The sequence below is a fragment of the Aspergillus ruber genome (genome assembly GCF_000600275.1).
Source record: "Aspergillus ruber CBS 135680 unplaced genomic scaffold scaffold00026, whole genome shotgun sequence".
Lineage (NCBI taxonomy): Eukaryota > Fungi > Ascomycota > Eurotiomycetes > Eurotiales > Aspergillaceae > Aspergillus > Aspergillus ruber.
Window position 1 is genome coordinate 309,639 of NW_024467322.1, and position 24,597 is coordinate 334,235.

Below are 24,597 nucleotides of genomic sequence, written 5' to 3' on the forward strand. Positions count from 1 at the left end.
ATTTGATGGTGTGCCACGATAGCACAAATACATGTTTAATCAAAATTCTTGATAGTTTGTTCGAATTATCTCTCAAATGTCTTACATTCGAGCAGAATAATCCATAGATATCCTACCGCCTTGTATCCTATCCAAAGATGCCGAGCCGGGTACGTGTCAATGCGCATGAGGAATTTAAAGGAATCAATCTATTTAGCAACCGAAAGCACCACTTATTACATACAATGTCCCCCGGCCACTAACAATGAAATAATATCAGTACAAAACCATCAATTCAGTATATAAAACACCGAACTAAGACAGCGTTTCAACACGGCTTGCAAGTTGAAAGGCCAGCTTAAATTCTTTACCAAGAAAGTTATGGAAAGTACAAACAATCATTGGTTGGCAGATTCAGTCAAAACGGAGAATTGACCGCCAGCACCAGCCCAGTTCAGCTTCTTGCCGCGAACAGCGGTGTTCTCAATCACTGTTGCGATTTCGATATCATCCTGCGTACCCTGTCCGGTTTGGTAAGTCGCAGAAAAGCCCCACGACCACGCACGGCCGTCCAAATCAATAGCAAGCGAATGATCCGATCCGGCTGCAACGACACTGGCATTGATACCCGGAACAGCTGTGGGCTCAATCAAGATTCGAGGGCGATCGCGTTCATCTTTGATCACCACTTCATCCGAGAGATTGTCAATTTTCATACCAGTCTGATAACCGTCAAGTCGGCCCCATACAAGGCAGTGTCCCTCTTTGTTCACAGCCATGGAGTGGTGAGCACCACCAGAAATCTGAGTAGCGCCCTTCTCTGTTAGAGATTTCACAAAGGTAGGATGCACAATAGCGGCTTCCGCATCACCGGCGCCTTCCCGAATTCCGGTTTCGCCAAAACTATTTAGTCCCCAGGCGTACACCTTTCCGGATTCATGGATGGCAAAAGAATGAAAAGCACCGGAGCTGATGTGCACAATGTTCTTGGGAAGACCAAATTCCCGAGGCTGTAGACCATGCAGTCTGTTGCGCTCAATGATACGTCGTCCCAACTGATTTTGCTGGCCAGAGCCCCAAGAGAAGACAGCACCCTTTTCATTCAGTGCAAGAACATGATTGTCTCCACAAACCAAATGCTTGATTTTTTTCAGCGACAGAATAAGGGATGGTGTCGTTTGAACTTTATTCTCGGCATCAAACCCCAAAATACCATCGTTACTCTGGAAAATTTTGGCGTTAGCGTGATGTGGTATAATGTATCAAATGCGTAGAAAGAGGATAAAATGACCGCTTACCCTGAAAGTTCCCCAGCCATATACGAGACCATCGTCGGTTAAGGCAAAACTAGAGCTGTCACCAGCAACCACTTCGACAAACACTGTGCCCTCGGGAAATGATTCCGCTGGAATAGCGGTGGGAGTAGACTCGTAAGGATTCAGGCCAGAGTCATCATCTGAATCATCATCTGAATCACTCTTGCTAGCATCATCAATATCTTTGTAGCCACCCTCCCAAGTGGTGTTCCTTCCGAGCGCGCCTTGATCATTGACGCCCCAAGTCAAGATTTTGTTGTCATGCGTGAGAGCAACACAATGCATACCGCCAACAGCGACTTGGACGACACCAACCTTGTCCGCAGGCAACAGAGGATTTAGGCGCGGCCGCTTCACATCGACGGCATTCTTTGCAGGGCCCAACCCAAGCTCGCCGGAGCTACCTTCTCCGAAGACGTAAACGTTCAAGCGCGTTGAGGGCGCAGTGTTTATGACAACCTTTGGTGGTTTTGGTTTTGAAACAGCAGCACGTTTGGTGACGCGAGCCTTCTTGGGTTGCGGAACGGGCTCTTCGCGATCAATGGATACGGCTTTGCGCTTCTTGGAAGCCGGCGCAGTCGTGACAGCCTCATTGGTAGTCTTCGTCTTGCGCGATTTCGCAGACTCGCTAGCTTTAGCATTGGAAGTAGCGGTGCTCGACTTCTTAGCATTCGTGGTGGTTTTCGTTGTGCGTTCTTTAGTTGCAGCGGCAGCAGCTCTGGTGGTTTTCGGCTTTGCAGCAGCAGCTTTGGACTGTGCATTTGCTGCCCTTTTGGGAGGCATGGTTGTGAATTAGGACGCAAAAAGCGTTTTGCTGCGCGCGAACGTGCCGACGGGTCTGCGCAAGATACTCGGGGTGTCAAGTGTTGTTTATAAGCAGGGGATCCGGTAGATCCGGGAAAGAGAAACCCAATTGAATGATGGAAATCAAAGAAAGAAAGGAAGAGGAAAGAAAAGAGAATCCTGGCTAGTTCAGTGTATGAGTGAAAGGAAAAGAAAAAAAAATTTCCTTTGACGCGATGCGACTGTTGTTTTTGTGTTGTGTTTTGTTCCTCGCCGACAAAGGAAAAACGCGCTAACCTCAAACTAGGATGCTTTGTCAGACTGCCACATTCCGGAGAATGAAAGAGTAGGAATAGAGTTAGATCAAGTCGTGCATTAATAGTGGCAATGATTTGAGTAAATGGAAAAGAGTGGTGTAATTCTTCATCACAGCAAGAATTCAGTCACTATTATTATTCTTTCAAAGGACACAGGTATCATAATCATGAGGGTCATCAATTATCTCTTTCTCTCTCCAGTGAAGATATGCATATATACACCTCTCTTGCCTCCAATTCTATCCATCTTGTTGATTCACTGCAACATTCACTGTACTGCTTGTCACCTCAGGAGGAGGTGAAGTAGGTCGAATCTTGCCGCACATGATCACATTTTGCCCCAAAGGTTTCCATGTTACGTCTCGAGGATTCAGGGCGGCATTCGGTTTGCCCTGCTCATCTCGTTTCGAATCGGGACTGACACCCACGCCGCCGCGGCCAAGGTAGGTAGGAGCAACAGTCACGACAATAGAATCGATAAAGTCGGCGTATTCAGGATTCAGCAATTCGCTTAGAACTGTCCCACCACCTTCAATCATGACGCTTTTGACCCCTTCAGACGCAAGGGCACGGAGAATAACTTCCCAGCGGAGTCGCCAATTCTGATTATATTCCACGATGCGAAGGAAGTCACCCCCATGGCCTTTAAGCATCATCAATTTCTGAGGGTGGATCTGTGCTCCTGGAGACACAACGACCCATGGAGCTTTGCCCTTGCCCTCCACGGCGGTTCGTAACATCCTGCATTCGGGTTGAACAGGCCATCGTCCTGTGGGATCAATGATAACTGGCCGCGGTTGCCACATCCTTCCAAGACCACCGAACCCACCGGCTCCCTCAAGCCTACAATTCAGTCCTGGGTTGTCAGCAAGAACAGTTCCGACTCCGATCAGAATTGCATCGTGACGGGATCTTAAGTAGTGAGTCATCAATTTCGCTTCTGGCCCTGACAGAACAGTCTGCATTCCTGGTTCAAGTGAGATCTTGGAATCCATAGAAGATGCATACGATAGAGTGACGTGGGGGAGTTGGCGCTTTTCATCATGATCGGGCATGTAGGGCTCTAGAAAGTCCAAGATGAATTGGGGAAATTGCAAGGTATCTGGCGGTAAAGGATGATTCGAATTTTCTTGTGGAGGATTCAAATCAGATAGGTTTCCCTTATCATCGCTGGACCCACGGATTCTCACTATCCCATGTCCCTTTTGATATTCGTAGCCATCATGTGGCACGAGTCTCACTTCAGGATTCTGCATCCGCCACTTTGCCGAGACGTTTCGGACATCTGTGACTGTACAAAACTTGCCGCCTGCTTCGTAAAGTTTCTCAGGTTCCTCCTGGAATTTTGTGTAGATCGAGGAGGGCAAATAGCCCTTTATTGCTTCCTTCCGAGCAAATTCCATAAGGCCCGAATTCCGCTTGACTTTGTCGATATAATCGAGATCATGCGAGTGTACTGTACTGCTTCCAGGTGTCCGCGCAATCGTAACTGTCGAATATGCACCTTCAAACTTAACGACTTTGATCTGAAAGTTGCAAATGCCGCCTTCTCGCACTCGTTTCTTTCGAGGACGTTTCCCCTCGGGCAAAGGACGTGTTTCAGACGAACGGTGGGTTGGACGCCGCAGACGACACATGTAGTAGTCCGTTGTGCAATGGCCCTCTTTGCTAGAATTGGATCTCTGTTTTACCCAGACGTTGTCGATAAAAGGCCAATATGTTTCAAACTCGTCGAGACTGATTTCAATTGGGTCTTTACACTCAAACATCACTCGCCGGATTCTCGCAAGATTTGGCGGGTTGTTGAAAAGGCTATAGTTGGCTACCGCGTTCCAGTTCGACGATGAGCGGATGGTGTGACCTGTGTCGTTGCTATCCTCCCCGATGTCATTTTGGGGAGGCTGTTCATTCCCGGCGGATGAATGACCTGTCTCTTGAGGATGTGGCTGATCTTGATGTGCCGAGTCCTGCGGCGTCATGGGTTCGTCGTAGGCCGCCTCCATGTCTCCTCCGTCCGAATGAACTGCTAGCCCGTCTTTTGTTTGCGCCAGAGCTTCATTATGCGGGGATTCCAGGTCGACATCCGACGAAATTGATTTCAGGCTCGAGTTAGATGCATCTGAAAGGTCATGGTCCATGTCGTCGAACGTAGCGTTATGCTGGGGTTGGTCTCGGATTCAGTTAAACATGCATACAGCAAGCAATGCGCACGCACAGCCTTCGCTTTTTAACAAATTCTTCCGGCTCGGCAGGACGATTCTCTATAAATACATGCGGAAAACTTCTCTTCAGTTGATAATTCACAAGCAAAAAAGGGGTTACTGGCCACTGTTCCCCCACGGGCGCACAAGTTGTCGAGTGGGATTCACGCTGTAGGAGATGATGATAGATGGGTTTTTGGCGCCTGAGGCTGCCAGCGGGCCAGGCCCGCATCTACCCGCTTGCAAGTCGAAAGAAAAGCGATAATCATTTGATATCAAAACTACGGAATTAGATCTATGAACCCCAATTGCCCTGCTGACTTCAACCTAACAAAGGCGAACACCGTCTAATATGCACCAATTTCCGCCCCAGCACGAGCAAGAGTCTCGTAGACTCTCGGCGGCAATTTATACTTGACCATGCCCGAAAAGATCATCAGATCTTTCGCCATGACCAACAGCTCGTCAGCCATTCCTTGTCTGATCTCGTTCTCGTATGCTCCGGAGTTCAAACGTCCCCTTTCACGGCCAATACAGGCGATACTCCACATGATGACATGTCCAACATTGCGTGAGATGATCGGAGGGAATGACGAAAATGCCTGGGCTGCGCTTCGAATGTAAGAAACAGAGCTTCTGGCCCGTAGCGGAAGAATATTCAATCCATTAATAGCCTACCATACAAAAATCTGTCAGCACTGCATTGGAGAGGAAGGAAGGCAAAGCAAAGAGAAACGCATGTTGAGAACTCACATCAAGAGCTGGTGTCCATTTGCCTGCCTCGACTTCTGCCCTTGCTTCCATCATCCGAAGCAATAAGCCACAAGTGTCACGGTTTACTTGACGGATACGTTGGTAGTACAGAGCATTGGTGTTATAGAGACCGATCATGTTCTTCGCCAAAACAACCGGATCTTCCACCGCTGTCAAGCTGAGACTACTTCCCGGTTCTACCACTTCCTGCCCATCTTCCAACGGATTCGTCCTTGGAAGAAGAGGCTGCAGCTTCAGGCTTGAACCTCCCAAGTCAACGGCCACTGCGTCAGACAGCGCCCGGTTGATTATGTCAATGACGCGGTCATAGTCCTCAGCGAGATGGTACAGGAGAACAGCATCTGTAACTAAGCCCTTGTCATCGGCAACAGCGGCAGCCTGCATTGTTATGGTTTTTAGGAATTCATCTTGATCAACCAGCTTGATTAAGCCCAGGCGCTGCTCAATGACACCCTTGATCCTGGTTCCGTCAGACCGTATATCCCCGAGCAATTTGGCAAAATCTCTGGTTTCCAAGATAAACTCTCGCAAGGCTTCGTGACACACTGACGCCTGTGATTTGCCAAGCGAGCCAGGAAGATCAGCGTTGAGACAAAGCAGCGAGAAGTAGTCAACAGCCGCTTCAACGAAACCGGTACGGAACTCCCGAGTATACTGCGTAACGAGATATCCAAAGTTGATTTGCGGGTGTTGTTTAACCGTAAACGACACTGTTTTTTTTTTTATCTATAGTTAGAACCACAATCGATCTTCAAAAAAAAAAAAAGGGGGGGGGGTTTGAAATTGGGGTTTTGCTCACAAATCTCTTCACCGGATGTATAGAAGTCAGAAACACGCAGAAGGCCATAGTAGGCAAGCGCAATTGCGAAATGTACGGCACTGACTGGGACATAAGACCCAAGGTACGAGACAGCCTGTTCAAACATTCCACCTAGGATCTGTAGGAGAAAGAAAGTACCGTAGCCACCTGGTCCTTCTTGTCCTTTTCCAAATACTCGTTGTCCAATTTCTGTGATGTCGGTCTGGATATCCTCCAGGCCGAAGACATCGCCTGCAACTTCCTCGGCGCGGTCGTCCTCTCTAGCCAAGGTAAATTGCAGCCATATCCAATCTTCGACACTTTGGTTGATTCCTTCTAAGCGCCTCCGGCTAAGTTCGCAGCGCCCAATGATCTTGTAACATGCCATTCGATAAGGATCAACTGTGTTGTCTGGTGCATTGCGCGAACGCTGTTGATACTCGCCATTGATCTTCTGCTGCATATCTCTCGGAAGCCGTCGATTTTGTGCGTAGGTAGTCATGTATGTCACAAATTTGTGATCCAACGACCGGAAGCCAGGATCTTGGCTCACATATTCCGCTGCTTCGGTGATAAATCCACACCGAAGGAGGTAGAATATTAGGATCCAGCAATAATCTTGACCCACCATCTGCAACTCCGTCCCATCTGGTGCTAGATCTTTTCGGACAGCCCGAAGTCGAATATAGGCGCGAATTTTGTTAATTACACTCGGTATACCACCAAGCTGTGCCTCTCGGGGGTTCTTGGCAATCACATTCTCGACGTCATCATAAAATGACTTCTCAAGGAATGATCTCGAGCCTTCAACTATTCGTTTGCGCAGGTTGATTGCTTTGCGGGAATTCGGTGTTTCGTCAAGGTAATCTTCAGAGAATCGTCGCTCCTGGATGCTACCGGGATCAGACGCGCTCATGACCTTCGGACTCTCGTTAACGATGCATATCAGCGCTTGGTATGCATCAAATAATTGCCGAGGGACCTATTGATGACCAGTTAATGCGAGGCTAAACGCTACAATAAGATTATGACTTACATCACCGCCAGCATGTTGCTCAACGCTGGAGAACTCGTGAAGTACGGGGAAAGTGTGCCCCTGAAGTCGGGCAGAGTTTAATAGCTGGACCCGGTCTGCGTAGTAACCCATCTTTTCTCGCAAAAACCGTAGATCTGGGGCATGGACAGCTGGCCCTTCGCTGCGTTCGGCGGGATCTTCAAAAATCCGAGGCCGAGCAAATCCAGTTCCTGGTGTACCGATGACGGACTTCTCTAGACCAGATCGACCAAAGACACTCCTGCGCGAGCCTGGCGACTGGCCAATAGAACCAGGCTGCTTGAACTGCCTCGTTGAGCGACCACCCAAGCCCTTCGCGGTTGCCCCCATGCTGTCACTGCCCTGCGCGAGCCCAAAATGCTGAAATATCTTCCGGCGTTGTTCTTCCCAGTCCAAATCTACCTTTTCTTCCAGGAATACGTCGAAGTCCCTGTGGGCTCGAGCGAGACTTTCAGCGATCATCACCTGCCGGCCACGCTGTTGCATGTTTCTCAAGAACTTTTGGTTATCCGGATCGAAAGAATCCTGTTCTTTTGAAGGGGCTGATATCGACGCCTGGGGATCCAATGCCTTGAGATCTCGAATTGCGTGCCCTGGAGACACACCTGACGCGGCCAGTAAATAGTGGCTGTATAGAGCCAAGCAAATGTCAATCGCGTTTTCTGAAGCAAATGAGGGAGTCGGAGTTGAAAATTTTCACTTACGCTTTGGAGTTCAGCCCATGCTGAGAATCCTTGGGTCCTCCCGAGCCGAGCTCTCGCGCCTTCCTCCGGATGTCATCAAGTCCTAATTGAAGGCTGGGCAACTCCTCAAAATTGCTGTTCTGACCAACGGCGGACAATGGTCTCTTTTTACCACGTTCCAGCAAGCTGTTGAAGAATGCAGGTTGAGTTGTTTGGCCAGAAGACCGCACTGGCTGCGTTTGGCTCTGCCCAAAGATTGAAGCCTGACTAGGCTGTTGCGAGGCTTGCGGCTGGGAGCCGAAGATGGAGTTGGCTGGAGCAGGTTGAGTTGTAGTGGTATTTCCGAAGATGCTGGACTGATTATTCGGAGAGAATATACTCGCTGGCTGCTGCTGTTGTTGTTGCTGTTGTGCGGCTCCTAACCCACCACTTCCAAACAAACCGAAATTTGAGGAAGCCATTGAGCAGGCCTTGCCAGTAATTACAGTCGCAGTAAGGTAGCGAAGGTAAAAAGAAAAAGTCTTCGGAACAGTTGGGTATGCTGCTGGGGCTTTGAAAAACAAGTCAACAAAATGAATACTGGGCTTAGATGGGACGGGTGAAGCTTAATGAATGGTATAAACCCACAAATTCGAAGCGCAAAGAAAGGCCACCCAAGCAGCCGATTATGAAGGCTCACCTTGCTCGTTTATCGTCCGTTGATTTCGTGTTTATGGAAAAGCTAACTACACTTCCAAATTCATTTAGCTGTATGCCGGATGATTATTTGTTCCGCCGGCAATTTGCAGTTATTTTATGCCTCAGGCTTCAATGGGAACAATTCTTGTTCCGCGTTTGACATAATTCCTCCGTATTATTTGTTTAGTTTAATACGCCTGTTCAGGGCCTTGTTAACTAACAAAACAATGCCTGCCTTCCAAGCCAAAACTTTTCGTCGCACACCGACAGCGTCGTCGCCTCTAGGAGAACGAATTGGTGCGGCATACCGATCCAGATTAAGCAGGCATCCGTTTATGCTCTTTGGTCTTCCCTTCATTACGGTCATCGTCGCCGCATCCTTTGCTTTGACCCCAGCTGCCGCCCTTAGATATGAGCATTATGATCGCAAAGTACAGCAATTGAGTAAAGAGGAAGCAATGGACCTTGGACTCCGAGGGCCGGATGGGGAAGAGGGAATCAAGAGGAACCCGCGAAGAAGAGTTATCGGCGATGAAAGGGAAGAATATTACGTATGTCATCATAATATTCTCCATTAATCACTATATACACTAACAACTCTGAAGAGGCTGATGGCCAAGGATTTGGATAACTGGGAACAAAAGCGAGTTCAGAGATTCCAAGGCGAGCCAGACGGAAGACTGTGAACAGCCCAGCCCTTTTCGGGCGAACAAAATGGCTTCGACAGCCTTGTTCACTTCGCATTCACATATACCGCCCAGGTGTCTAGACCTAGGTGTTGGTGGCTTCTCATCAAGGTATCATCTCCTATTCGGCTCGCATGGGATTAGATATGTAGATTTCAGTCTTCAGTCTTCAGCCAGGACCTGGGAGGGGTTTATTTCATCTCCGATGGCGTCAGATACAAGACGCTGTGTGGCTAGATGATGTCCGTGTGCAAACGAATTTAATCTCTCCGACATCCAATTGCTTCATGAATATGCCAATTGCCATATTGCCTCGTGCACATCTGGACCACGCCACAATTCCAGTCATGAATGCTGAATGCACTGTGGTGTGCGACCTGCTTCCTTCTGGCGCTTGAATTGACCATCTAACTGGATCTTTTTCGCTGTATAATGAGAGCAAGAATGAGAACCAGGATATGTCATCAGGAGTCATGTTACGTGAGGTGATGTATTAAAACCATAGCATCCTTTACGATACTCCTACATGGTAGTCAGCAATACGGATCCTGCCGTGTTCCCGGAATAGCTCTCTTTGTAGTACTCCGTAAAGAGTACTAATGACTTTTCAATAATGGATGAAGATAGGATAACCGTGGAATTTGCTGGCACATCATCTTCCATAACGTGATCGACCACCGAGCTGGCCAGCTAAAGTACCCATATAAAATGCTATGCTTTAAACCATAATATCTTACCATTCATTAACTATTCTAATTTGACCTAAAAAACAGATTATGTAAGTACAACTACCTGTAAATTAATTTTGAGCTAAATTTTACCTATACTGTCTCTAAATACATACTTATGTTGTTCTTACCTCAATATTATATTGTAATCTAGACTATTATGATAACTAGCTTAGCAAATGGCTTGAAATTGGTGATAATCATTATAATGACCTTTATAATTTTAATTTCAAATCATCCATTCTGTGTCTACAAAGAATGCTGAGATATGATGGTTTAAATATGACATTTTGTTTGAGTATTTTAGCTGGCCAGCTCGGTAATCGATTACGTTAATCACATACATAGTGTACTACTCGGTAGTCGTGTATCCTAGAGCAACGTGAGAGTCTCGATTCCCGAAGATCGCATGAGACCATGACCAATTCTCACCTATAGTATCAAAATAATATAATAATACACAATACATAACTACGGAGTATTGAAATTATACTCAACCATGCCGTGTTATCATTGGGAGAAATGACGATTCCAGAACGGCCCGCTGCAACTGAATAAATTATGATCGGGGGAAATCCCATGTTTTCTGCACACCTCTTCTCTTTTTGCCGCTGGCAGACATAACGTCATGGGCCTCTTACCAGGTTTCCCTTCAAATTCCCTCGCCTCCAGATTTTTTCTTTTTTCGCCCCTCTCTTGAGCTTTTTTTTTTTTTTTTTATCTTTCTCCAATCGGTCTCTTATTTTTCCCTTCCTCTCTACCCATTTCTTACCTTTATTCGAGATTATTGTTCCCTTCTCCGTCTGTCTCCCTGCTTTGTACATAACCTTTTTGACTTGTTCCGGCTGATGGCGGTGGATCAATGATATCAAGTCATACCCCTCCTCTCCACAATTGTCGATTATTTTTTGGCTTCAATTGGCCCAGGAACCTTACAGACAATTCGCATCCGATCCCTCGCGGAGTTCCCCCCTTTAAGTGAGCCCCAAGTTGTGTTCGGGTGGCTAGACCAACGATTCTCACCTGTCTTCGGTCTCCAATTTGTTCCTATTCCGGTTCTCTGTGAATGTCTTTTTCCCTCCACCAGGCTCTTCTCTTTTGCTCTTCACCGTTTTTCCTTTTCCTTTCCAATTAAGCAATTATCTTGGATTACTTCATCTTTCTTCCTTCGTCAGAAATGCTGGATTGCAAACGCCACCAAAGCTTGCCTCGCCGGTCTTAGAGAAGAAGGAAAGAAAAAAGAATCGATTCTTTGTACAACAACTTCGGGTCGTCCTTTTACTTGCCACCGAACCTTGAGATAAGAAGAAATAACGGGTACTCGTGCACTTGTTCACACTCAACAATAATCTTCAACGAGGTGCCGTTCTTTTTATAAACCTATCTTTGTCCTTTCTCATTTCCCTTTGCCTTCCTCCTGTCTGCAGTTTTTTTTTTTTTTTTTTTTTTTCTTTTTTTTTTTTTTTTTTTTCCTCTCATTTTCTTTTCATCTACGAGATCTCGAGATGGCAAGCTTGTTCATTCATTTAACATCATAGCCTGTTCTTTAGTTCTTTTTGTTGAGGAACAAAAGGGGGGTGGGAAATAAAAAGAGAAAATAATTATGTCCGCCATGACAGGACCGAGGCATTCTCCTTCGTCCCCGTGGCATCAAGATACTCAAAACCAGCCACTTGCCAGTGCAGGCACTAGTCACCATCACACTGTGTCAGGCCATTTGAGTCCTAACTACTTTGCCATTGGCGCAAATGACGCTAGCAACCCACATGATTTGAAGCAAAGTTTCCATACAAGGAATAATTGGGATATAGCTTCTCAGCCCCACACCCAATCATCAGTCCCCAGTCAAAGACCGCAACTACTACCCCAGAAGTCAGTCTATGAGGACATCCAGGGCGATTATATGAGAGGTCCCACTGTGAACGAAAATGATCGCAGAACGTCTGTCTTACACGGCCTACCATGGAATCCCGAGTTGCAGAAGACAAATTCATCCGAACGGACTATCAACTTACATTCGAGCCCTCGGAATTCATATTTTCAGGAACCAGAACATACAATTCGAAACAGCCATAGGCCAGATGTATCTCGGATCGATGGTTTGCGCCCGCAGGATTCAATGCAACAGACATCCGGCCAGGCCCGTCCTTTTCAGTTGTCATTTCAGGGTGGGTTGGCAAACACTGGTTCGCGCCAAAATACGCCCGAACCCGGGTTTCAGACATCGCATCCTGCTCACGGGGTCAACTTCGCGTCCGCCGAGCGTTGCGCCGAGTTAGTCATATCAGCCCATCGGGAATCAATATTCTTGGATGTGCGTCCATTTACGCATTTTGCGCAGTCTAATATCAGAGGATCGCTGAATCTTTGCATCCCAACCACCCTCATCAAGCGACCCTCGTTCGACACACGGAAGTTGGAGAACACATTTACGGATGATAGCGCGAAGACGAAATTTGCGAGATGGAGACACTGTCGCTACATTGTCGTTTATGATGCCGCTACAGCTGATCCGAAGGACGCGGGGCCACTATCAAATCTGCTGAAGAAGTTCACGGCTGAGGGATGGGAGGGTGAAGCGATGATCCTAAAAGGTGGTTTCAAGACGTTCTCGAACTGCTTCCCCGGCCTCACGCAAAATAAGCAAGGGGAACAATTGCAGACGGCAAAAAAGGCTGCCCCGAAGAAGCCAACTTCAATGCATATCAGTCTTCCGGCCGTTGCTCCAGTCGCCGGTGGGTGCGCTTTGCCGGAGTCATCCGCCACAGTCATCCCCTTTTTCGGGAATATTCGCCAACACATGGATCTTTTAGGTGGTGTTGGGCAGATCTCTCTTCAACTTCCTAGGCAGTTAACTGAGTCAAAAAGACGGTTGTTACCCTCCTGGCTACGGGATGCTTCGAATCCCAATGATCAAGGCCACAGTGTCTCGCAAAAATTCTTGAAGCTCGAAGAAAAGGAGTTGGAGCGAATGAAGCAGGCGTTCTCCTATGGATCGACTGTCGATGCTACCTCATCGAAAAAATATCGCATCGCAGGCATTGAAAAGGGGACAAAGAATAGGTACAACGATATCTATCCATTTGATCATTCTCGTGTTCAACTTCAAAATGAACCAACCGGTGGCTGCGATTATGTGAATGGAAATCATTTGAAAGCCGAATACAGCAACAGAAGTTATATAGCGACCCAGGCCCCTGTGCCGGATACATTCAACGTGAGTGCTTATTCCTTTTTCTTTGTGTGCTTTTACGGGTCCTTTCGCCCTGGAATATTTTGGATTCGGTATCGGCTAATATGCTTGTTAGGATTTCTGGCGCGTTGTCTGGGAGCAAGATATCAGATTAGTTGTTGCACTCACCGCAGAATTTGAACGGGGCCAAGTGAAGTGTCATCCGTACTGGGAGTCCGGGATGTATGGGCCTCTTCAGGTCAAAAACTTCTCGCAAAGATATGTCTACATGGATAGGCCGGGTTCATCATTGGCAAACGATTCCGGCATAAAACCATCGGCGGCGCAAGTCGACTCCAATCAACAAAATGAGGGTGACGATCCTTGCATTATTGTCAGACACTTTGGCCTGTCCCACTCTGCGTTTCCATTCCAACCGCTACGGGAAGTTACACAGCTTCAATATCCCTATTGGCCTGATTTCGGCACCACCGCGCAGCCATCTCATCTGTTGCAGTTGATTGAGCAGTGTAACAAAGTCATCGAGAGCACCAGTTATACCGCTTTCAGCAGTAGCGAGGCAGAACCGCAGGGGCAACGGTCGGTTTTGGTACATTGTAGTGCGGGCTGTGGGCGCACTGGTACATTCTGTGCCGTTGATAGTGCACTGGACATGCTAAAACGACAGCGCTCCAAAGCGCAGCATTCATCAACCAATGATAACGATAACCCGACTGATGATGGGTGGGTCTGTAATGAAGAGCTGGATCTCATCGCAAAGACCGTCGCCGATTTTCGGACTCAGAGACCAAGTATGGTACAAAACCTCGGTCAGTTCGTGCTTTGTTACGAGAGTGTGCTCGAATGGGTTGTATCTCAGATGTCAGATGGGGATGATATCTCCCAATGAAGGGTCATCTGAATATATTGTGGTTCATTGCTTTCATTTGCACCCGTGCGAGATCTCATTTGATTGATGTGTTTTTCTTCTCATCGTATTACATGGGATACCCATTGTAATGATGCAAACTGCTTAGTTTGATATTATGGTTTTGGGGGTTACCAGCAGGGGGTCTCTTGGACTAACTTTACTTATAATCTGTCATACTGCTCTGGTGCATGTATATAAATAACGCATTCTTGGGTGTTCTTTGTTCATTTGGGACCATGGCGTATTATGAATTAGAGAAGGGAATAGCCCTAATTCGTACTTTCTCACAGAAATTGCATCTACAATAAATTCACTTCAAGCTAGGCTCCAATCCAGGTCTGGAATTCTGCCTGGTTATTGTGGTGAAGGTCTCTCTTCTGGAGGCTTGGGGCCTTCTGTAAACGTAGGCAACAATGGTGGTTGGGAGCCTCAGGATGCTCTCCGCCTTTAGCGCAAGCCGATTTATAAGACCCCCCCCCAAAAAAAAAGCTGTGTTCCAATTTGTGTCCACAGTTCAAATCTACTTGAATATGCTTTGTTTGGTTTATCTCCATATGTTTAAAGGCCACCCGGTATCCGCTTTCTCGACATACTAACCAGATCATTTTCACCTAATCTGTTCCCGGTACGAAGCAGCAACCAACAAGATATATTGAAACCATGCTCTTAGATCTCCCTCTTGAATTATTACTGCTTGTCCTTCAAAATACCAGCACTCCGGCATATTTACAAGCCACGGTTACTTGTCGTACTCTCTACGAAGTTGCGACAAGTTGCCACAGTTTGGTCTTGCATCATGTATATCAGACACCTGGTGTAGTCACAGGCGTGAATTCCCTCGAGACAAAAGAACTATTCCAATTATTGATTAAACGCTCATTTCGGCAATTGTATGGTGCAGAGTTCCGCGCAAGTTGCCAGGCATTCGGTTTCGAGTCTCAGGAAATTGATGTTCAAGCCTCATCTCTTGCGCCTTCCGGGAATACGAGTCTTACACTTGCCGCCAAGGGCCAATCCGATGTATTCCTCTTTCAAGCTGAGGGCAAAGGATTTATTTCACCCCGGGCTCGACTGAAAGTGCCAGAACAGTATGAGCAGCAATTGGGGGTAATGGAAGTGCTCAAGACGACCGTTCGTGGGGAGCGTGATGTTTACGTCCTTTGTCGGTTTACGCCCAATATAAATGAAGATGGTCCAGATGCAGATCATCCGTTTGTTCAACAGGCACTACAGTCGAGGCATTATAGGATGGTCGTTCTGTTTCATTTTGAAATACAGTCATCTAACTATCATATCCGGACGTGCTATTTACCGGATCACTCTGAATATGAGGCCTTGGCCATTGCGGTTGCCGACAGGGACACATTTGCTATATCCTGGCAACATCCTCGAGATGATCATGATTTTGATGTTGTCCTGTACAATGTAACGGATGAGGTACCTGATAAGGATACAAATATAATCGGTCGGTCATTTCACTACCTATTCTCCACACTCTCCCTCGTCATTCCCATTCTCGTATATCTGCCATACACTCGCTGATAAACAACAGAAATCAATTACGAATCGTCAAATCTTATTGATGAAAGCAGACCGCGCCCAGTTGGAGGGCCAGTAATAGGCCTTAGCTTCAACGACAGATCAAGTCAACTACTTTACTACCACCGGGCACAAACTTTATATGGGTCTTATCAACATCTGTCGACATTTGACCTACATCGGAATACAAGCACGGTGCAGTTTTCTGATTCCTTGAGTCTTCCTTTCTCAATCTCAATTCCGTTTTTTGGCACGCACAAAACACTCCCCCGCAACGGTAACCCAATGTGTAATTGGAGGTATCTCTCTTTCGGAATCGCCAAACATCGAGAAGAGAACTGGACTGTTGCGTGCTTATTGAAGTCTGAGACATTCTGCCAATCCCGCAACTGCGGGCATGTTTTGAACCTTGACCGCGGACGACGACTATCTGGATGGACAATAATTGGGCACCTCTGCGACTATCAAGTTCCAACAAGCTCCCTCGGTGGCATTGTTGCTGCTTCACCTGGCGGCACGCGCATCGCAATGGCCAACTGGAATATCATCTACGTCTGGGCATTGGAGCCTAATGTACTTATCGGAGAGAACAGCGATGACTTCTATCGACCATCTTCGCGATCAGAAAATACTGGGGCGGTCGAATTACAGCCCATTGTCCTTCCACTAGAAGCTGTTTGTTTCAAGCTGCGATTCATGGAAAATGAAGACGAGTTGTTAGCCCTCACAGATCGCGGCCTGATGTACTGGGACATCAGCCCGTTGGCTAAAGGTGAAAAGACGATTCATCACTGGTCCTACAATGGCTTGCTTGCTTGAAGGAGACGGCTTGTAACAGTTCTATAGCAATGACTTTTAGCCGTATTTTGCTGCAATAAAAAGTAGGCAACCTCGTTCTTCAGTGTGTCCGTGCTGATGATCTTGTTCCACGTTTGTTGTCCACCCTCACTTGTTTCTTGATATGCTGATATATACTAGAATTTAGATGCACACTACAATGATCACTGTAGGCTTGTGGAATTTTCACGACGAAGCACCCCAAGTAGAAATATATTAAAATGGCTCGCAGGGAAATGATGTGATATGACCGTCGACTACTTTGCAAAGGACATACTCTTCTCCATAAAGTAATATGTTAGATTATATGCAGTACCCTGTAAGTAGTGCTTATTGTTGACCCTCTCCACCACCAGACATTGCCAAAAACGTTACTATGAGGAAGACCCACCAATACCTGTGGTATCAATTTATCAGACGCGCCACCTAGCAATCAGGGACGGGAAGGGAAGAGAACTCACTTTTGGAAGAATGTCTTCTCGACAACCTCCTGTGGGCCCTGTCCATCTGGACTAAACACGATAGGCCGGTTGAGATGTGGACGTGGTCCTGATTCAGTACGTACCAGTTCAGCGTCCGGGTTGATTCCTTCTGTGGCATCACTCGAAGACAAGGACGACGATAGTCTTAAGGAGACACGGTAGACCTCATTCGAAGGCCCCAAATGAAGCTGAATCGTCGGTTTGGCATCACCAGCCCCCGTGAGAGACGACAACGAAGTGACGGTTCCAACCCATTGCTTGGGGTTAGCTGGGGTCGATGTGTATAGGCCAACACGGACGAGCTTATCGATGTGGTCTTCGGCATCTGTAGTCTTGCGGCTCGCGGCGGGAGGGGAATACGACAAGACTTTTGATTCCAAAGATGTTGGATCGTATGATACGTGAGCGAGGGTCGAGGGTTGATGAGACGCCACGGGCCAGTAGAGGATGTCGATTGCGGCCTGTTCAGAAGAGGACGCGGCGACCACGAATGAGGCCAGGAAAGAGAGAATCGGAAGGATTATGGGCGAGAAGAGCATGATGAGCAGTTTTATCGGGACGAGGATAAGACCAAATAATATTTTTGAAAGTTCTAGATAGGATAATTTTTAGGTTCATGTAGAGGCGCGCTTCATGTTGCGACAGGATCACTGGTGAAAATGACCAGTCAGTCCTCGGCCCTGGGGTGAAAAAGAGAAAAGAAAAAGAGGAAAATATATTTGATGGCTATGAGGCTTTAAGCAAACATACCTATATCGAGTTTGACTCCTGCTGTGAGCCGCTTGCTAGGAATATCTGGTGCGTACAAGTACCTCCGCCCATGTAGACAGCTCTGCAAGAAGTTGAATTAATGATTGTGACTCAAACGGGAAGGTCTGCCGAAGCTTTACCATACAATACATGTACTGTATGATTGTCAGCCCATTTTTGCATCATTTGTTCCTGAGTCATCAAAATACCAACGTTTGCGAACCTATGATGATAATAGCCTGAAATCCGGAAAGATCCCTGTTGGGGATCGCAATTGAGTTGGAATATGTATTATGTGTACTTTGTATCGGTGTCTTCGATACCAGCCATTGGCCGGAGGATAGCCTTCCGCTGCTATTCCGTAGTGAGAATCTTTAAGTTGGAAAAACTTGATACTCCTACATATCTGTTCTGGACGCAGCATTATTATTATGTATTGATGTAAATTCCTCTGCTTTTCGCGATTGTTCTGCGAATCACATGACTCCACAGTCCCGATTTCCCCACAAATTAATGTCATCGACCTTTGCCCCACGGGTCTGGGTCCGATGCGGTCATAGCTCCCTCTCGCCTGTTAAATTCGGTCCCGCCATCGATGCTATCCTGAACAACATTTTTGACCAATTCTGTGTGTTCCTCTGTAAAATTCTGCTTTTCGTCCAGATATATTTGAAAGAGTTTCCTATTCACCGTTTCCCCCCTTCGTAGCCACCATGGCTTCACCTCACCACCGTCCTTCCCAGCAGGGCTCCAGTCACCTCGATCATTTCATCGGAATTGACGTTGGTACCGGCAGTGCCCGTGCTTGCATTATTGATGCCAAGGGTGATATTGTCGGCTTATCCTCGGAGAACATTGGTCTCTGGCAACCACAGCAAGGATACTATGTAAGGCAGAGTAGGGCTTTAGTTCTTATTAGGACCTTCACTAACCCGATGGCCAAACGTATAGGAACAATCCACTAGTGATATCTGGCGGTGCATCTGTCTTTGCGTCCAGCGAGCCATCAGCGAGAATAATGTCGACCCTGAATCGGTCAAGGGTATCGGGTTCGATGCAACATGCTCATTGTCCGTTTTCTCAAATGTCGACGATGAGCCAGTTTCCATAACAGGCCCCGACTTTGACTCGGACCGCAATGTCATCCTTTGGCTGGACCACCGTCCGGTGGAGGAAACCGAAGTGGTGAATGCCACTCAGCACAACTTGCTCCGCTATGTGGGCGGCAAAATGTCTATTGAGATGGAGATCCCCAAGGTGCTGTGGTTGAAGAATCATATGCCCAAGGAACTTTTCGACAAGTGCAAATTCTATGATCTGGCTGATGCACTAACATACATTGCCACCGGCGACGAGAAGCGAAGTTTCTGCAGTGTCGTATGCAAACAAGGTTATGTTCCTGTCGGTGTTGATGGAAGTGTGAAGGGTTGGCAGGAGGATTTCCTTGCGGATATTGGCCTCAAGGACCTAACTGAGGAGAACTTTAAGCGGATGGGTGGAGTCGATGGGGTGGTGAGCCTATTTCTTTTCGATCATGTCAAGATTTCTCAATTAGGACTTTGGAAGCTAACTTTTTCTTCTGTTTCTTTAGAACGGTGATTACCTCAGTGCCGGTGAACTTGTCGGTCACCTTTCCGAGAAGGCAGCTAAGGAGCTTGGCTTACCAGCAGGAATTGCTGTTGGCAGCCCTGTTATTGATGCATACGCTGGTTGGATCGGGACCGTCGGCGCCAAGGTTGACTTCGAAGCCGGTCAACTGAGCGCTGGTGCTGCCAAAAACGATAAAACTCAGGCTTTTGGGCGTCTCGCGGCCGTGGCTGGAACTTCTACCTGTCATCTTGCCATGTCTCCTGACCCTGTTTTCGTTCCGGGAGTTTGGGGTCCATACCGTGACACCATCCAACCTGGATATTGGATGGCCGAAGGAGGCCAATCTGCGACAGGGGAGCTCCTTAAGTATGTCATCGAAACTCATCCGGCCTATCATCAAGCGAAGTCCATTGCAGAGTCGTACAATGCCAACATCTACGTGTATCTGAACGAGCACTTGAAGGAGATGGCTCAAGAACAAAAGGCTCCCAGTATCTCCTATCTGGCACGCCACTTCTTCTTTTATGGTGATCTTTGGGGCAACCGCTCTCCCATCGCAGATCCTGGGATGAAGGGTTCGGTCATTGGTCTCACCAGCGATAAGACGGTTGATGGACTTGCCATCCATTATTATGCCACACTTGAATTCATTGCGTTGCAGACAAAGCAAATTGTCGAGAGCATGAACGATGCTGGCCATAAGCTTACATCCGTTTTCATGTCTGGTTCTCAATGCCAGAATGACATCCTGGTTGGACTTGTTGCTACTGCTTGTAACATGCCTGTTGTGATCCCGCGGTACGTCCATGCTGCCGTATGCCACGGCGCTGCCATGTTAGGTGCCAAAGCGGCCAGTGCTGATGAGGAGGGGAAAACCGAGGATTTGTGGGATATCATGGACCGATTTAGCAAGCCCGGAAGGAAAGTGCCCCCGTTGACGAATCAGAACGAGAAGGCTCTGCTCGACGTGAAGTATAATGTCTTTCTCGAACAATGCCACAAGCAGCAGGAGTATCGCGCTCTTGTCGATCAGACAGTGGGGTCGTGGAAATAGAGCTGACATAAATTTATGATTATGCGTTATGGGTTAGGTTACTAAAAGCATTTGTGGGGGATCTGAACAAACTAAATATGTAATATTGCGCAACGTTATACGACAATCAAGACTTTCCAAGTATAATATCTGATTCTACATCGAAACCTGCACATTCTAAGTGTAATACCGTAGAACTAACGTAAGCTTACAAGAACCTAACGTCAATCTGGTACCACCGTAAACCGAAGCTATCAAATCCCGTTGCGTGAGGAATGCACAAGAGTAGTTTATCCCATGATGTACGTCATGTTAAGCAAATGCAGGCAGGTGATAAAGTTCCAAGTTTTATTCCTTCCTTTCGTTTATTGAGTTGAATATCCGCTAATACTTACGCCGATGCGCATCTCAATATGCGTTTCCGCTACTCGACCGGCCTATCGTATAAAACTTCTCTGTCCTGTCAGCACTGAGCGCTAGTGTATCGAACCGGTCCACGCCCATGGTCTCCAGGTTACTATATCCAGATAGGTAGAAACCAAGGACTACAACAAAGTACGTGAGGACGAGAATCGATCCCTTGAAGTAGTTGCTCTTTCCTTCTCCGTGAACGTAGGATAGAAGGAAGACGCATAATATGACGCAGATCATATCCCACTGAGGGAAGATAAGGCTAATCAAGGAAGATGCGTCAGTGAATCTTGGCTTGTTGTGAATGTGTGGAATCAGTAGTATACTCACTTGAATGAATGGCTCACGAGCTCGGCTGGGTCGATTAGACGACAGTAGAAAGCGCTAAATAAGACTAAAGCAGGAATCTGTAGAAGGCAGACTTGTAGTGCATAGGCCGAACCGATCTCCATGGACAATGCGATGTTGCCATTCATTGCAAATGAGATAGCATTCTAAATGATATAATCCATGAGTGAAATCGAAGCGATATGACAAAAACGGATCAGAATCATACCAAGAATTCTGTGGTGTTGGGAACCAATGCAAAAAGTGTGATACCCAAGAACTTCTCATCAATGTCAACACTCTCCAACACCACATCTACTGTGTTTACTAGGATCTCGGCGATTATTGCATAGAGCACCGTGGCACCAAGAAGCACGACGGAGCTCTTGGTTCTACTCCAATTGGGCGCGTCATGACCACCGCTGGCATGTGCGTGTTCAAGCCCAACATCCTCGTTCTCAAGAATCGCTTTCACTGGGTCAGGGGTCCCCTTGTCCTTATTATTGCTTTGGCGCGAGGGAGGCTGCTGGATTGAAGGCTTCCGCGCTCGAGCTGCATCACGAGCTGCGACAGCTGCAGCCGTAGCTGCGACTTCTGTGACCTGGCGGACGAGATCCTCATTATCTTGGCTTGAAAGGCCGCTGAAATTCTTCAATCTTGTCGATTCTGGGCGTGGAGGAACGAGATACGGCGACTTGTTATTATCATGACCAGCGCTGGATATCGATTGTTCCAACGCGTCGTCTGGATTGATATCCGACAGACCAACTTGTTTTAAGGACTGTCCCAGAATTCGTTTGTATAACTGGGACTCACGAATGGAGGTCTTCGCATTGGGATTCACACTGGTAGATGCTTGTGGTCCATCGGGGAACAAAAGGTGTCTCGGTTCGTAGGGAGCTGGATCATGAGCGAGAGCCACAGCCTTTTTCTCTTCAGCTTCGGTAGCCCATATGAGGGCAGCGTGCGTTCTTAGGGTAAACCATAGACCGATCACATAGGACAGGAACAAAAACAATGCTGCAAACCATGAATAGGGCTGAACGGCCTTGCGGAAGAACTTATCATTCACGGCAGGGATCTGAGAGAAATAGCAACGACGGCAATCACTGCTAACGGCTTCCGCGGCCGAGCTGCAAGAGCGACAGTTTAATTCGTGCTAGCAACATAGGAGTCAGTACGGGGTTATAAATGAAAGTGGGTAAAACAAGCGAAGACTCACACTGCCATATATCTGGTAGAATAACGTAGGCCCAAACGCAGCGATTACAGCGAACATCAACATAGTAGACGTCACTCCGGCAGATTTCACGTTGAATCGTTGAGTCTTGCGCTTAATAGCGCCAAAGCACATGGACAGCCCAGGGAGAAATAGGATGCCAGCGAAGATACTACCGATGATACTGCCTTCGACAAGCTGGGATTTACCCTCGGTCAAAGCGACACAATAAAGATAGACTTCCACTATAGTCGAGAAGAAAGCATTTATGGCCGCACCCAAGCCCATCGATGACTGTGCAGATATCGACGCCACGGCCTGGCCGATGAAATATGCCAATGGGATGATGGAAATGAGGGAAAGCATGAAGATCAGACCTGGATGCGTCAATGGAGATTGCAGACCCAGAGTTTGACTCAGGAAGTAGTAATCAAAGATTGCAAATAATACCACGCAGAGGAGGTTGATTAAGAAGATGTTTGTGCCGTCCAGAGTATATTTCCAGTATCTTAAGCCGGCCGCACGGTATGTGCATAAAAGTATAGATGAAGAAGAAGACGACGAGTCAGAATTTGGCCGCGTGCTTGTTGCATCAGAATGGAATGACAGAGCAAGAGGATGTCGACGAAGATGGTTTAGGAGGACAGTGGTGACACGAGCCATGGGGATCCAGAACACGAGCAACCAGCAGACCAGGGAAACCAGGAGCATTAGAGGCCCGATGAGGAAATAGAAGAACGCATAGAAGACGACCCGGCCTATAGTCCACTTTCCACGGCCAAACAAGCGTCGTTTGGGGTGACTTAAAGAGAGATCTCGATGATGGCCTCTCTGCTGCCGGCCAAGGAGACTATCCTGTTCACCTGCGGAGTCAACACTATTCCTACGCCTGCCAACCAGGGACCGATTGCTGCGAGGGCCAAAGAAGAGTCCTCCATGCTCGATATCACCGTTCTGCCATTGTTCATACTCGCTGATACTGCGGCCTTCTCCTTCATCTTCCTCAGCATAATGTTCATCAGTCTCCAGCTGAACGAAAGACCCAAATGGATAGAGGATATACCACGAGAGGCCTACGAAGACCCTTCCATATGCCACTGCACTTGGTGAGTATGCGAAAACGAAGCACGCCACCGCGCCCAGAAGAACGGCAAGAGCAAGCCACCATCCAAAGAAAAGCGACCATAGCAGATTAGTCAAGAAAAGCATCATGCTCACTCGACCTCCTGGCGAGGAGTGAATATCGCCTTCTGCTGTCTTCTCCACCGACCGACTCTTTTTGTACAATGCAGGCTTCCATATTCTAATTCCAAAGGGATGTGTTTCGTTGATCGCCTGTTGGCGGTCCTTGAGCGTGAAGCTTTCCGCATCGCTGGTCGCATCCTCATCCTCATCAATATCATGACCATGGTCACTACTGTTGTCGCCTCCATCCGGTTGCGAAGGCGATTCTGCTTCTTCTTGGACTCCCAACCTAGGACCCGGTAAGCCCGACTCATCTGCGAGATTAGTGTCGGAGTCTGCTCGCGCCAGTGTGGTAGGTCGAGCACTCAATCTTCGTCTCAAAGTCGAGCTTTGTGCGCGCAGTGGACGGATTCTCGGGGACGATTGCGGGTTATTCGCCTGCTTGATGGCTATATCCTCCTCAACTTCCTTGACGTCGTCATCGGTGGAAAACCCCTGTCTTTTGTGCGGTTTTTGTCGTTTGAAAGACATATGGCGCGACATAGAAGGTTTTCTAGGCCTATCAGATTGTTGTTGCAAGGGCGCTATTGATGGCGACTGCGAAACAGGCATACGACTGGAGCTTTCCAGTGGGCCTTCTTCCAGGCGTAACTCGGAACCCGTTCTGTCTGGAGGCTCTAGCGTACCTGTCGCAAAAGTGTGAGTTGAATATGAGCTTTCATTGAGATGATCTGTGGAAGATTGAATGATGCGCACCGTAGCTTCTCCTGCTCTGCCCCGGAGGTCTCGTCGGCTGGCGACTGGCTCCAGCTCCAGAAGGAAGATTTTCAGCTTCTGAAGACATGGGATCAAATGAATCGACGTCTGTTCTGTTGGAATCCATATTCTTTTTGCTTCTTCCCTTTTCACTCTTGTTTAGGAACGAGGGGCAAAGAATGCCGAGTCTGCAACAAAAAGGGATACGAAACGGAAGAGCCCTTGATAAGGCAGAGAAAAAGAGGCGAAACACGAGGGAAAGAATCTACAAATAAAGTGACCAGCACTTAAGGCAGCAACAGAAGCAAGAAATCCCGGCTATTTATCGTCTTGGACGAGAAATAGCATGGTGTGTTCTCCTAACAAC

General features: G+C 47.5%; 8 protein-coding genes across 8 annotated transcripts; 3 read left to right on the plus strand and 5 right to left on the minus strand.

Moving 5' to 3' along the window:
- Positions 1-21: 21 nt before the first annotated feature.
- EURHEDRAFT_415363 (RCC1 domain-containing protein) lies at positions 22-2,393 on the minus strand. Its single transcript, XM_040782671.1, has 2 exons — positions 1,278-2,393; positions 22-1,202 (listed from the first exon to the last, which is right to left on the minus strand). The coding sequence occupies exons 1-2, from the start codon at positions 2,076-2,078 to the stop codon at positions 378-380; spliced, it is 1,626 nt and encodes a 541-aa protein (XP_040636281.1). The 5' UTR covers positions 2,079-2,393; the 3' UTR covers positions 22-377.
- Positions 2,394-2,634: 241 nt separating this feature from the next.
- On the minus strand, positions 2,635-4,533 carry EURHEDRAFT_462353 (RibD family protein; the record flags this gene model as incomplete). The annotated part of the gene is made up of 1 exon (XM_040784797.1): positions 2,635-4,533. The coding sequence occupies one exon, from the start codon at positions 4,531-4,533 to the stop codon at positions 2,635-2,637; it is 1,899 nt and encodes a 632-aa protein (XP_040636282.1).
- A 410-nt stretch (positions 4,534-4,943) lies between these two features.
- Positions 4,944-8,367, minus strand: nic96 (linker nucleoporin NIC96; the record flags this gene model as incomplete). The annotated part of the gene is made up of 5 exons (XM_040784808.1): positions 4,944-5,270; positions 5,350-6,080; positions 6,170-7,151; positions 7,206-7,851; positions 7,928-8,367. The coding sequence occupies 5 exons, from the start codon at positions 8,365-8,367 to the stop codon at positions 4,944-4,946; spliced, it is 3,126 nt and encodes a 1,041-aa protein (XP_040636283.1).
- Positions 8,368-8,811: 444 nt separating this feature from the next.
- EURHEDRAFT_380066 (cytochrome c oxidase assembly protein COX16) lies at positions 8,812-9,270 on the plus strand (the record flags this gene model as incomplete). The annotated part of the gene is made up of 2 exons (XM_040779241.1): positions 8,812-9,135; positions 9,190-9,270. 2 exons carry the CDS (start codon positions 8,812-8,814, stop codon positions 9,268-9,270), a joined length of 405 nt encoding a protein of 134 aa, XP_040636284.1.
- A 2,331-nt stretch (positions 9,271-11,601) lies between these two features.
- Positions 11,602-16,459, plus strand: ptpA (putative protein tyrosine phosphatase (Pyp1); the record flags this gene model as incomplete). The annotated part of the gene is made up of 4 exons (XM_040786572.1): positions 11,602-13,215; positions 13,307-13,577; positions 14,952-15,566; positions 15,654-16,459. 4 exons carry the CDS (start codon positions 11,602-11,604, stop codon positions 16,457-16,459), a joined length of 3,306 nt encoding a protein of 1,101 aa, XP_040636285.1.
- A 159-nt stretch (positions 16,460-16,618) lies between these two features.
- On the minus strand, positions 16,619-17,791 carry EURHEDRAFT_415369 (uncharacterized protein). The gene is made up of 3 exons (XM_040782672.1): positions 17,710-17,791; positions 16,939-17,609; positions 16,619-16,874 (listed from the first exon to the last, which is right to left on the minus strand). The coding sequence occupies exons 2-3, from the start codon at positions 17,496-17,498 to the stop codon at positions 16,808-16,810; spliced, it is 627 nt and encodes a 208-aa protein (XP_040636286.1). The 5' UTR covers positions 17,499-17,609; positions 17,710-17,791; the 3' UTR covers positions 16,619-16,807.
- A 334-nt stretch (positions 17,792-18,125) lies between these two features.
- EURHEDRAFT_415370 (FGGY-family carbohydrate kinase) lies at positions 18,126-20,501 on the plus strand. The gene is made up of 3 exons (XM_040782673.1): positions 18,126-18,596; positions 18,661-19,221; positions 19,301-20,501. The coding sequence occupies exons 1-3, from the start codon at positions 18,423-18,425 to the stop codon at positions 20,351-20,353; spliced, it is 1,788 nt and encodes a 595-aa protein (XP_040636287.1). The 5' UTR covers positions 18,126-18,422; the 3' UTR covers positions 20,354-20,501.
- Positions 20,502-20,740: 239 nt separating this feature from the next.
- EURHEDRAFT_517552 (calcium/hydrogen antiporter) lies at positions 20,741-24,086 on the minus strand (the record flags this gene model as incomplete). Its single annotated transcript, XM_040786573.1, has 4 exons — positions 20,741-21,005; positions 21,074-21,237; positions 21,300-22,229; positions 22,293-24,086. The coding sequence occupies 4 exons, from the start codon at positions 24,084-24,086 to the stop codon at positions 20,741-20,743; spliced, it is 3,153 nt and encodes a 1,050-aa protein (XP_040636288.1).
- Positions 24,087-24,597: the final 511 nt, after the last annotated feature.

What these genes read in the sequence shown, in the direction of transcription:
- EURHEDRAFT_415370 (XM_040782673.1), top strand. Translation starts at nt 18,423, where the DNA reads ATGGCTTCACCTCACCACCGTCCTTCCCAGCAGGGCTCCAGTCACCTC. An exon ending in AACCACAGCAAGGATACTAT is followed by an intron (nt 18,597 to 18,660) that starts GTAAGGCAGAGT and finishes CCAAACGTATAG; the next exon opens with GAACAATCCACTAGTGATAT. An exon ending in TGGGTGGAGTCGATGGGGTG is followed by an intron (nt 19,222 to 19,300) that starts GTGAGCCTATTT and finishes CTGTTTCTTTAG; the next exon opens with AACGGTGATTACCTCAGTGC.
- EURHEDRAFT_415363 (XM_040782671.1), bottom strand. Translation starts at nt 2,078, where the DNA reads ATGCCTCCCAAAAGGGCAGCAAATGCACAGTCCAAAGCTGCTGCTGCA. An exon ending in ATGGCTGGGGAACTTTCAGG is followed by an intron (nt 1,203 to 1,277) that starts GTAAGCGGTCAT and finishes AAAATTTTCCAG; the next exon opens with AGTAACGATGGTATTTTGGG.
- EURHEDRAFT_415369 (XM_040782672.1), bottom strand. Translation starts at nt 17,498, where the DNA reads ATGCTCTTCTCGCCCATAATCCTTCCGATTCTCTCTTTCCTGGCCTCA. An exon ending in GAGAAGACATTCTTCCAAAA is followed by an intron (nt 16,875 to 16,938) that starts GTGAGTTCTCTT and finishes TTGATACCACAG; the next exon opens with GTATTGGTGGGTCTTCCTCA.